At 45.4% G+C, this 12,768-nt stretch overlaps 1 protein-coding gene across 1 annotated transcript in view; it reads left to right on the top strand.

Annotated features, from left to right (window-relative positions):
* lamc1 (laminin, gamma 1) overlaps positions 1 to 10,876 on the top strand; it is a 101,547-nt gene extending 90,671 nt beyond the window's left edge. The window contains exons 18-28 of the mRNA XM_079820235.1: positions 197 to 353; positions 1,164 to 1,369; positions 2,565 to 2,644; positions 2,722 to 2,859; positions 3,917 to 4,061; positions 4,146 to 4,295; positions 4,607 to 4,721; positions 4,975 to 5,174; positions 9,325 to 9,483; positions 9,576 to 9,675; positions 9,889 to 10,876. Of these exons, the coding sequence (XP_079676361.1) occupies positions 197 to 353; positions 1,164 to 1,369; positions 2,565 to 2,644; positions 2,722 to 2,859; positions 3,917 to 4,061; positions 4,146 to 4,295; positions 4,607 to 4,721; positions 4,975 to 5,174; positions 9,325 to 9,483; positions 9,576 to 9,675; positions 9,889 to 10,145 (1,707 nt within the window). The 3' untranslated portion in view covers positions 10,146 to 10,876. The remainder of the gene's footprint in view (positions 1 to 196; positions 354 to 1,163; positions 1,370 to 2,564; positions 2,645 to 2,721; positions 2,860 to 3,916; positions 4,062 to 4,145; positions 4,296 to 4,606; positions 4,722 to 4,974; positions 5,175 to 9,324; positions 9,484 to 9,575; positions 9,676 to 9,888) is intronic.
* The last annotated feature ends 1,892 nt before the right edge of the window (positions 10,877 to 12,768 follow it).

The raw sequence follows: 12,768 nt of genomic DNA, 5'->3' as shown, positions 1-12,768 counted from the left end.
AAATGTCAGTTCCAGTGACAGTCGGTTATGTGACGCTTAAATGCTTAATGTATTACAATTGAACTAAACTCATGTGATTTTAGGTGTAAAAGTCTATGACTGCAGTCAAAACTAACTCTGGTGTGAGCTCGCCTTGAGGACGCAGGACGGGCCGTTTTATTAGAGAAGGGAAACTGACGTGTTGTTTCTAAAACAGGTGAACCAGCAGAGACAGAAGCTTCTGGAACTCCAGAATCTGATCGATAATCTGGACAACAGTGAGAGCACCGTGAGCGACAAGGCCTTTGAGGACCGACTCAAGGAGGCCGAGAAAACCATCATGGACTTACTGGAGGAGGCTCAGGCCAGCAAAGGTACCGTCATGTGCTCATTTTCAAAATATCTCCATATATTGTTAAACATTTAATACGACCTCGTATTGCTTAAAGGATTAGTCACTTCGAAATGAACATTTTAATCATCAGGATTGTTCTGCTCATAATGGACTTCAATGGGAACCAACGGCTGAAGGTCCAAATCACTGCAGTTTCAGAGGCTCTGACCAATCACAGACGAGGAATAGAGTCTGATCTAGACAAACCATCGCCACATTTACAACACACACACACATTTATACACTTTAACCTCAGACGCTGGACTTCAGTGTTGTTCGTATGATGTCATCACGTCTGAAAGGTCACATGACGCAGGTGGAAGTGCCGAAAAACTCCATCTCATGTTCTCCTCCAACTTTACAATCGTCCGTCATCGTTGTTTCCCCTTTATTTGTGTAAAGGTCATTGATTTAGTCTCTGCACGTTCATTTAACACTTCCACCTGCGTCATGTGACCTTTCAGACGTGATGACATCATACGAGCAACACTGAAGTTGAGCGTCTGAGGTTAAAGTGTATAAATGTGTGTGTGTGTTGTAAATGTGGCGATGGTTTGTCTAGATCAGACTCTATTCCTCGTCTGTGATTGGTCAGAGCCTCTGAAGCTCTTCCTCTGAAACTGCAGTGATTTGGACCTTCAGCCGTTGGTTCCCATTGAAGTCCATTATGAGCAGAAAAATCCTGGAATGATCCTCAAAAAACGTAATTTCCACTGAAGAATAAGTCAACATCAGATCTATGTGACTGTACATCAGATTGATTGTGTTCTCTTTCTCGGTTGTCTCCCAGAAGTGGATCAAGGGCTTCTGGAGCGTCTGAACAGCATCAACCGGACCCTGAGCGGCCAGTGGAACCGGCTGCAGAACATCAAGAGCACGGTGGACTCCACAGGGGCGCAGGCGGACCGGGCTCGCCATCGGGTGCGAGAGGCGGAGAACCTGATCAACACCGCTAGAGAAGAGCTGGACAAAGCCAAGGAGGCCATCAGTAAAGTGGTGAGAACTCCAGCTCGTGCTTATCTCTCTTAATGGCAGGGCTTAAAAACGGAAAAAAATATCAATGGTTCACTCCGAGCTGAATCGATATTATAGCGTTTCCGTTTTTGCGTTCCTCAATAAACATTACTGTTCCAAAAACGGTTTGATATGAAAAAATAACAGTTAATAACATTATTTTAATTTAGCCTATACTTTAAACATATATGTATAAATAAAGACTTATTTTCACTCAATAATAATATAACGCATGATAATTAAACTTGAATATTTATTTCATAACATTTTTAAAACCCACAGAAATACATGCATTAATTACAAAGCATAAACAGCGGGACAAATATTGAGCTGTTTTAATGGAGCTGAAAGTGGCTCTTATGCCGAATTCTTTTCAGAAGAGTGAGAACATTCTTTGTAACGTTACATAACTTTTTTTCAACACGACTTGTTTTAAAAAATGTATAAATAAACTGGATAACCATTAATGCACTGTCAACTGGTATTTTCAAAGCAAACACTACGCAACACGTCCTTGCATCCCATAATCAAATTCAGTCAGCTAATAAAGCTTGATCATTTAATGCAATATAACACCATTTAATGCGAAGCATCAGCCGTCTATATAGAAAACATTGAGCTGTCCTGTATTGGCCATCTGAAAGACTATAGGACAAATGTTTGATAGATGCTAGTAGCCTACTTGGACAGGCTTAAACAAAATCCATAAGCTAGCCTAAATCAGTCTATTTGAGCTTAAAGTCCGTACTGCTTATTTAAACGTATGAAAAGAATGTCCTCCAATACCTGCGCTTTCATTGATGAGCTCAGCGGGGAGAGAAATGTGCTTGAGGCGTGTAAATGCGCTCACACTGACGGTAGATTCACAGATGATGGTGCGCGGGCATTTCACTCTCGCTTGATCCGTCACATCACATGCTGAGCTACTCTATTCATGATTGGTCACTGCCAGATTAAAGTATTAAAGAGAACGATAAAATAACGTTATTAACCGGTTAATGGTCATTTCAAATTAACGTTTCTGTTCAGAACGATTCAAATTGATTTTGATTTCGTTTTTGTTCCTCTTAAAATTTCGTTTGTTTCCGGTTTTCGTTTTCGTTCCTTGAACCGGTTCGGAGCCCTGCTTAATGGCAATATGTATATATTAACTTTCATCCTATTTGACTTCCCATAGGACATTAAAATTCCCACAACCTCAGGAGATCCCAACAACATGACCCTTCTGGCAGAGGAAGCCCGTAAACTGTCAGAGAAGTGAGTGAGTGCTTCAGTCAGTGTTGATGTGACTCTGGATCAGTTTTATTGAACCTCTTCTGTTTCTCTTTGCTCAGACATAAAGCAGACGCCGATCAGATTGAAAAGATTGCGAAGGACGCCAACGACACTTCCACGAAGGCGTATAATATGCTGAAGAAGGCACTCGATGGGGAAAACAAGACCAGCGGCGACATTGATGAGCTCAACAGGAAGTACGTCCTGGACATCACATGTTATATGACTTCCTTTCTCAGAGCATCTTATGATAATATGTTTGTTCAGCCAGTAGCTGAGGATATAAAGTACATTAGAATAGGGTGCAAATATCATTACTATAAATATTATTTTATATATATATATATATATATATATATATATATATATATATATATATATATATATATATATATATATATATATATATATATATTACAATTTATAATATAAATTATAATAATGAAATTTGCACCTTATTCTATTTTTATATATTATTTATGTATTTAATTAATTAATTTTATTTATTTATTTAATATTTATTTATTATACATTTTATTATATATATATATATATATATATATATAATAAAATGTATAATAACAATGTATGATAATGATATTTGCCCCTTATTATATATATAATATTTATTTATTTATAATTTCTTTCTTTATTTAATTTTATATTTATTTATTTAACTAGTTGTATTTATTTATTTATTTAATTTTATTTATTTAATTTTATATTTGTTCATTTAATTTTATATGTATTTATATTTATTTTTATATATACTTTATGATGTTATTATTTTTTTTATTTTTTAAATTATATTATATTTAATTTTATTTTTATTTATATAACAAATGTAATATTTATTTATTTTATTTTATTTTATTTATTTAATTGTATTAATTTATTATATATATATATATATAATAAATAAAACGAATTAAATAAATATAAAATAAAAAAATAAAATAAATTTTATATATATATATATATATATATATATATATATATATATATATATATATATATATATATATATATATATATATATATAAATATATATAAATATATATATATTTATTTATATAATACATTTTTATTTATTTTATTTGTATTTATTTAATTTAATTTATTTATTTTATATTTATTCATTTTATATGTATTTATTTATTTTATATTTATTCATTTATTAAATTTTATATTTATTTAATTAAAAAATAATAGTGACTTTAAATGCAGATGCTCATGCTGTTGTTGTGTGCTCAGATATATAGAAGCTAAAGATCTGGCTAAGAATCTGGAGAAGCAAGCAGCTAAAGTTCATGCTGAAGCAGAAGAGGCGGGAAACAAAGCTCTGAAGATCTACGCTAACCTGACCAGCTTACCCCCAGTCGACACCAAAACTTTAGAGGTGCTGATTTCAGAGCTTGCTCTCATTCTTGCTGAATCAACTCTGATGCATCTATAATCAAATCCTCCTGTGTGTTTCCCTCAGGATGAGGCCAATAAAATTAAGAAGGAGGCATCAGACCTGGACAAACTGATAGACAAGACAGAGAAGGAGTACAACGACCTGAGAGAGGACCTGCGGGGCAAAGAGACGGAGGTGCGCAAACTGCTGGACAAAGGAAAGACAGAGCAACAGGTACATCAGATTTAACTTTCGTCTGCTTTCGTTAGTGCTCATGAAACCAGCTCAGAGTCACTGCATGAGAGACACTCTGGCGTTTTATAAACAGCACTTTCATGATTACTCTAAGACTAGATGTTAGTGATATTGTGTATTTGTTCACTCACTGTATTGCCCATCATGCTGAGAAGTGAATGTGTTCCTGATAAACAGTGAATGTGTCGTCACGGTCAGTGTGTTAGCCAGTGCTGGACAGTGCCTGAATGTGTGTTTGTGTGTGTGTGTGTGTGTGTGTGTGTGTGTGTGTGTTGTGCGACTCTCTTCAGACGGCCGATCAGTTGCTGGCTCGTGCAGACGCAGCGAAGGCTTTGGCTGAGGAGGCGGCAAAGAAAGGCAAATCGACCTTCCAGGAGGCGCAGGACATATTAAACAACCTCAGAGGTGAGGGTCATGGGTCATGGGTCATGGGTCATGCGGCGTCTTTTATAAAATAATAATACCTTATTATATATTATAAAATAAAAAAAGATGCACGACATGTTAGAAACCCCTCTATGTGATGCATTATGTGCTAACCATGAAATATACATTTTTATTACATGAAATCACTTCAATCATACAAAAAAAAAAGACATTTGTGGGGTACTTGATTTGTTTATTTAGATATGTGTTAATCTTTGTGTCTCACTTTTAGACTTTGACAAGAGAGTGAATGACAACAAAACTGCTGCTGAGGATGCCATGAGGCGAATCCCAGAAATCAATGCGACCATCAATGAAGCCAATGAGAAGACCCGACGAGCAGAGGCGGCTTTAGGCAACGCCGCCGCAGACGCTAAAGATGCAAAGGCAAAGGCAGAGGAAGCGGAGAAAATCGCTAATGACGTCCAGAAGGTACATGTTGAGTTTCAGAGGAAGAACATCAAAGCACAAAGTCCTGGGACGTCTGTATCTTCATCAAACAGTCATGCCAGAGTCACGCCACAATCACACGCCAGTGACACGCCACAGTCACACGCCACATGCCAGAGTCACACTACATGCCAGAGTCACGCCACAATCACACACCAGTGACACGCCACAGTCACACGCCACATGCCAGAGTCACGCTACACGCCAGAGTCACGCTACACGCCAGAGTCACGCTACACGCCAGAGTCACGCTACACGCCAGAGTCACGCTACACGCCAGAGTCACGCTACACGCCAGAGTCACGCTACACGCCAGAGTCACGCTACACGCCAGAGTCACGCTACACGCCAGAGTCACGCTACACGCCAGAGTCACGCTACACGCCAGAGTCACGCTACACGCCAGAGTCACGCTACACGCCAGAGTCATGCCACAGTCACACGCCACACGCCAGAGTCACGCCACAGTCACACGCCAGTCACACGCCACACGCCAGAGTCACGCCACAGTCACACGCCAGAGTCACACTACACGCCAGAGTCACGCCACAGTCACACGCCAGTCACACGTCACGCGCCAGAGTCACGCCACAGTCACACGCCACACGCCAGAGTCACGCCACAGTCACACACCAGTCACACGCCAGAGTCACGCCACAGTCACACGCCAGTCACACGCCACACACCAGAGTCACACTACACGCCAGAGTCACGCCACAGTCACACGCCAGTCACACGCCACACGCCAGAGTCACGCCACAGTCACACGCCAGAGTCACACTACACGCCAGAGTCACGCCACAGTCACACGCCAGTCACACGTCACGCGCCAGAGTCACGCCACAGTCACACGCCACACGCCAGAGTCACGCCACAGTCACACACCAGTCACACGCCAGAGTCACGCCACAGTCACACGCCAGTCACACGCCACACACCAGAGTCACACTACACGCCAGAGTCACGCCACAGACACGCCACACGCCAGAGTCACGCCAGAGTCACACTACACGCTAGAGTCACGCCACCGCCACAATCATGTCACCACCACTGTCACACCACATGCCACCGCAACAGTCATGCCATACGCCACAGACACGCTACATCCCAGAGTCACGCCACACGCCAGAGTCACGCCAGAGTCCCGCCACAGACACGCCACCTGCCAGAGTCACGCCACAGACACGCCACATGCCAGAGTCACGCCACAGACACGCCACACGCCAGAGTCACGCCACACGCCAGAGTCACGCCACCGCCACAGTCATTTCACCACCACTGTCACACCACATGCCACCGCAACAGTCATGCCATACACCACAGACACGCCACATCCCAGAGTCACGCCACATGCCAGAGTCACGCCACAGTCACACGCCAGAGTCACACTACACGCCAGAGTCACGCCACAGACACGCCACACGCCAGAGTCATGCCACACGCCAGAGTCATGCCACACGCCAGAGTCACGCCAGAGTCACACTACACGCCAGAGTCACACTACACGCCAGAGTCACGCCACCGCCAGTCATGTCACCACCACTGTCACACCACATGCCACCGCAACAGTCATGCCATACGCCACAGACACGCCACATCCCAGAGTCACGCCACACGCCAGAGTCCCGCCACAGACACGCCACATGCCAGAGTTACGCCACGCGCCAGAGTCACGCCACAGACACGCCACATGCCAGAGTCACGCCACAGACACGCCACATGCCAGAGTCAGGCCACACGCCAGAGTCACGCCACAGACATGCCACACGCCAGAGTCACGCCACACGCCAGAGTCACGCCACACGCCAGAGTCACGCCACAAGCCAGAGTCACGCCACCGCCACAGTCATTTCACCACCACTGTCACACCACATGCCACCGCAACAGTCATGCCATACACAACAGACACGCCACATCCCAGAGTCACGCCACATGCCAGAGTCACGCCACAGTCACACGCCAGTCACACGCCAGAGTCACACTACACGCCAGAGTCACGCCACAGACACGCCACACGCCAGAGTCATGCCACACGCCAGAGTCATGCCACACGCCAGAGTCATGCCACACGCCAGAGTCATGCCACACGCCAGAGTCATGCCACACGCCAGAGTCATGCCACACGCCAGAGTCATGCCACACGCCAGAGTCATGCCACACGCCAGAGTCATGCCACACGCCAGAGTCATGCCACACGCCAGAGTCACGCCAGAGTCACACTACACGCCAGAGTCACACTACACGCCAGAGTCACGCCACCGCCAGTCATGTCACCACCACTGTCACACCACATGCCACCGCAACAGTCATGCCATACGCCACAGACACGCCACATCCCAGAGTCACGCCACACGCCAGAGTCCCGCCACAGACACGCCACATGCCAGAGTTACGCCACGCGCCAGAGTCATGCCACAGACACGCCACATGCCAGAGTCAGGCCACAGACATGCCACACGCCAGAGTCACGCCACAGACACGCCACACGCCACAGACACGCCACACGCCAGAGTCACGCCACACGCCAGAGTCACGCCACACGCCAGAGTCACGCCACACGCCAGAGTCACGCCACACGCCAGAGTCACGCCACACGCCAGAGTCACGCCACCGCCACAGTCATTTCACCACCACTGTCACACCACATGCCACCGCAACAGTCATGCCATACGCCACAGACACGCCACATCCCAGAGTCACGCCACATGCCAGAGTCACGCCACAGTCACACGCCAGTCACACGCCAGAGTCACACTACACGCCAGAGTCACGCCACAGACACGCCACATGCCAGAGTCATGCCACACGCCAGAGTCATGCCACACGCCAGAGTCATGCCACACGCCAGAGTCACGCCAGAGTCACACTACACGCCAGAGTCACACTACACACCAGAGTCACGCCACCGCCAGTCATGTCACCACCACTGTCACACCACATGCCACCGCAACAGTCATGCCATACGCCACAGACACGCCACATCCCAGAGTCACGCCAGAGTCACGCCACAGACACGCCACATGCCAGAGTTACGCCATGCGCCAGAGTCACGCCACAGACACGCCACAGACACGCCACATGCCAGAGTCACGCCACAGACACGCCACATGCCAGAGTCACGCCACACGCCAGAGTCACGCCACAGACATGCCACACGCCAGAGTCACGCCACAGACACCCCACATGCCAGAGTCACGCCACAGACACGCCACATGCCAGAGTCACGCCACACGCCAGAGTCACGCCACAGACACGCCACATGCCAGAGTTACGCCACGCGCCAGAGTCACGCCACAGACACGCCACATGCCAGAGTCACGCCACAGACACGCCACACGCCAGAGTCACGCCACACGCCAGAGTCACGCCACACGCCAGAGTCACGCCACACGCCAGAGTCACGCCACACGCCAGAGTCACGCCACACGCCAGAGTCACGCCACACGCCAGAGTCACGCCACACGCCAGAGTCACGCCACACGCCAGAGTCACGCCACACGCCAGAGTCACGCCACACGCCAGAGTCACGCCACACGCCAGAGTCACGCCACACGCCAGAGTCACGCCACACGGCAGAGTCACGCCACACGGCAGAGTCACGCCACACGGCAGAGTCACGCCACAGACACGCCACACGGCAGAGTCACGCCACATGCCAGAGTCATGCCACACGCCACAGACACGCCACACGCCAGAGTCACGCCACAGACACGCCACACGCCAGAGTCACGCCACACGCCAGAGTCACGCCACAGACACGCCACACGCCAGAGTCACGCCACACGCCAGAGTCACGCCACAGACACGCCACATGCCAGAGTCACACTACACGCCAGAGTCACGCCACACGCCACAGACACGCCACACGCCAGAGTCACGCCACAGACACGCCACATGCCAGAGTCACGCCACAGTCACGCCACCACCACATTCATGTCACCACCACTGTCACACCACATACCACCACCACAGTTGCGCCACACGGCACAGTCATGGCTCAGTCAGGCCACAGTCACACGTCAGAGTCATGCTATAGGCCACAGCTCCAGAAGAGAGATTTTCTTCATTGCATGTTCTGTGGTGCCTGTAATGTACTAAACTAGACTTCCTTCATTGGGCTTGTGTTGATCAGGGCTCAGCGAAGACTAAGGCAGATGCAGAGCAAGCGTTTGAGGACACGATGAAGCTGGATGGAGAAGTCAACAACATGATGGACCAGCTCACAGCCGCTGAGAAAGAGCTGGAGAAGAAGAAAGCAGAGGCGGACGCTGACATGATGATGGCATCCATGGTGTGTTACGCTCTTTCTGTGTCCCACTAGCTGGAATACCTCACTGCAGACGTGTGTGTGTGTGTGTGTGTACTGACTGCTGTTCTTCACAGGCGTCTGATAACGCTAAAGAAGCCGAGGGCAATGCCAGAAAAGCCAAAAATGCCGTCAGGACCGTGCTGAGCACAATCAATGACCTGCTGGGCCAGCTCGGTAAGACTCTGGTTATTGTCTCAGAAATGTGGAGTATTGATTATGAACCAATTATAGAATAGAGGAATATTTCAGTTCTCCTCTGGCCAATTAACAAGCAGCGTATGATTATTATTATGGCAACTTTACAGGTCAGAGGTAAAGAGGTACCATTACTGCTACACACACACACACACACACACACACTTGTAACACCACTGTATGCTCTTCCAGGCAACATCGATAAGGTGGATCTGAGCAAGCTGAACCAGATCGATAACGCTCTAAAAGACGCCAAGGACAAGATGGCAGGAAGTGAGCTGGACAGGAAGCTGAAGGAGCTGAATGACGTGGCCAAGAGTCAGGAGGACATGATCACCGACTACGACCGGCAGATCCGAGAGATTCGAGCGGACATCGCTAACCTCAACGACATCAAGAACACACTCCCGGAAGGCTGCTTCAACACGCCGTCCCTCGAGCGGCCTTGACCTCCACGCCCGCGCTACGCCCGCCATACACTCCTCAACATCCTCCACCCACTCCACCCACTCCACCGCAACCAAAACAGCCTGGGCTTCCTTTACATGCTTTTACTCGCCTTTTATTTCCTTTTATTAGGTTATCGTTTGTGTTTCTACGAAATCATGTTTTAATTTTTTTGATATGCAGAAATGCTACGTGAAGAGAACTGGCGCTCACCAGCCGTGTGTGTGTGTGTGTGTGCGTACGTGTGTGTGTGTGTGTGTGTGTGTGTGCGTGCGTGTGTGTGTGTGTGTGTGTGTGTGCTATAGCCAGCTTTTAGAGGCCTTGAACCCACATGACTGCACCTCCTCCAGCTCTTCCTCAGATCTTCACCCAGGGGAAGTTGCTGCTTAAGCTAGTGTACATCCTCAGCTAACGCTATCCGCTCTGAGCTAACAGTGAAGGAATCTTGATTTGTTTTGGCCCCTGGTTCTGCTAATGTTTGTCGTCTGCGTGAATACAGTATTTCAGCTCATGTGTATATAACTCGCTCAGTCCCGCATGGCTAATCCAGTGTGTGTGTGTGTGTGTGTGTGTGTGTGTGTGTGTGTGTGTGTGTGTGTGTGTGTGTGTGTTATCTTCAGACGCTGCTGCTTACACAGGATCACATTAACATGAGCTAAACTCAACACTATGCAACTTTGTACATTGGCGTAGCAAGACTTTTATCTGATACACTGGTGCTAATAATTATTTCAAATGTTATATTTTTGTGTGAATGTTTTTTTTTTCTTCTTTTTTATTATAATATAGAGTTGAGGAACTGTTATTTGTGTAAATATGCTTCAATGATTCAGGAACGGCTGATTTGTTAACCTAACCAGCCCACCTCATCGGTTCATTCGTGAGAAACTAAAATCAGCCAAAACTTCTGCATAATATATATAATTATATATATATATATAATATGTTCTGTGGTATAATACGCTTGCCTGTATACACGGCTCAGTGTTGCATCATAGCTCTATCTCTTATTTTATTTGTGGATGGTGATGCGTAATGTCTTGACCCTTTAACTTGTACACCCCTCAATCATGAACACGTCTCTAATATTTCATATTTATCGGATGATTTGCTTGACTTGAGATGGTAAGCTTAATCACGTGTTTATTTAGTGCCTAAACTTGGACATAATCCTCTAAATGTGCATCTTAAGTTGAACGGTTTAGTCTGTTTGACTGCTCAGCTCCAGTCTTACTGAGAGACTGGACTATGGAAAGTGCCACTATAAAACATCAGATATATTCTCTGCCCACTCTACCACTGCGGACATAAGTGCAACACGTACACGGTTATGTATAAAACAGTATTTTTAATTTATAATGTATCAAGTATTTGTGATGTGTTGTTCTACAGTTAGAGTATGTGTTTGCTGCACAAGTCTTTATGTGATCCTTTGGTTCTAGAGCGTGCGATGGGTTCTAAAGCTCAAGGCGTTCATAAACACACTCACAGGACCTGACACACCTCTGCTTGTTACCCTTTTGCCTGTAAATTCGATCGTAACATTTGAATAATAAACAGTGGTTATTACAGGATTCGGCAGTGTGTGTGTGATTCTGCTTCATTTTCACTGTACAAGTGTGTGTGTGTGTGTGTGTGTGTGTGTGTGTGTGTGTGTGTGTGTGTGTGTGTGTGTGTGTGTGTGTGTGTGTGTGTGTGTGTGTGTGTGTGTGTGTGTGTGTGTGTGTGTGTGTGTGTGTGTGTGTGTGTGTGTGTGTGTGTGTGTGTGTGTGTGGGGTGCTCCCTACGTTGTGAGGACAAAATGTCCGCTAGTAATACCACACTCTAAAAAATGCTGGGTTAAAAACAACCCAAGTTGATATGAAAGTGGACTGGGTTTTAGCCCAGTGGTTGTTAAATATTGCCCAACCTGCTGGGTAGTTTTATTTAACCCAACTATTGTTTATAAAATTACTGTATGACTGGCTTAAAATTAACCCAAAATATGTTTAATGAATAATAATTAAACAATAAACATTTATTAATTTGCTTATTAATAAGTGTTCACATTTTGATTATTGTTGTTGCCTGCCTAATTATGTGTCTGATTTTTAATTTCCAACCAATTTGGGTTCATTTTAAGCGAGCCATACAGTAATTTTTAAACAATAGTTGAGTTAAATAAAACTACCCAGCAGGTTGGGCAAACATTCAAAAATCACAACCCGTGCGCTGGGCTTAAACAACCCAATCACTGGGTTAAAACAACCCAATCACTGGGTTAAAACAACCCAATCACTGGGTTAAAACAACCCAACTGCTTGACTAAAACAACCCGTCTGCTGAGTTAAAACAACCCATCCGCTGGGCTAAAGTAATTAGTAATTAGATCAGTAATTTAGTTTATATGGTTAATTTAGTTTAATAATTCGATTTATTTCGATATTTAGTTGATACTTTTTGGAAAATTTACTGGAGGAATGAGCAGAGGAAAGTTCAGCTTTGCCTTCACATTAATAATACAATGGTCACACTTTACAGTAAATTAATGAATAAATACTATAACAAATGAAAGTTAACACATTAATGTTAACATGAGAATTATTATAAAGTGTTACCAATAAAATATACAAAAATAGAACAGCT

Source organism: Gobio gobio (assembly GCF_949357685.1).
Source record: "Gobio gobio genome assembly, chromosome: 6".
NCBI classification, from domain to species: Eukaryota; Metazoa; Chordata; class Actinopteri; order Cypriniformes; family Gobionidae; genus Gobio; species Gobio gobio.
This window is presented reverse-complemented; position numbering and strand designations above follow the sequence as displayed.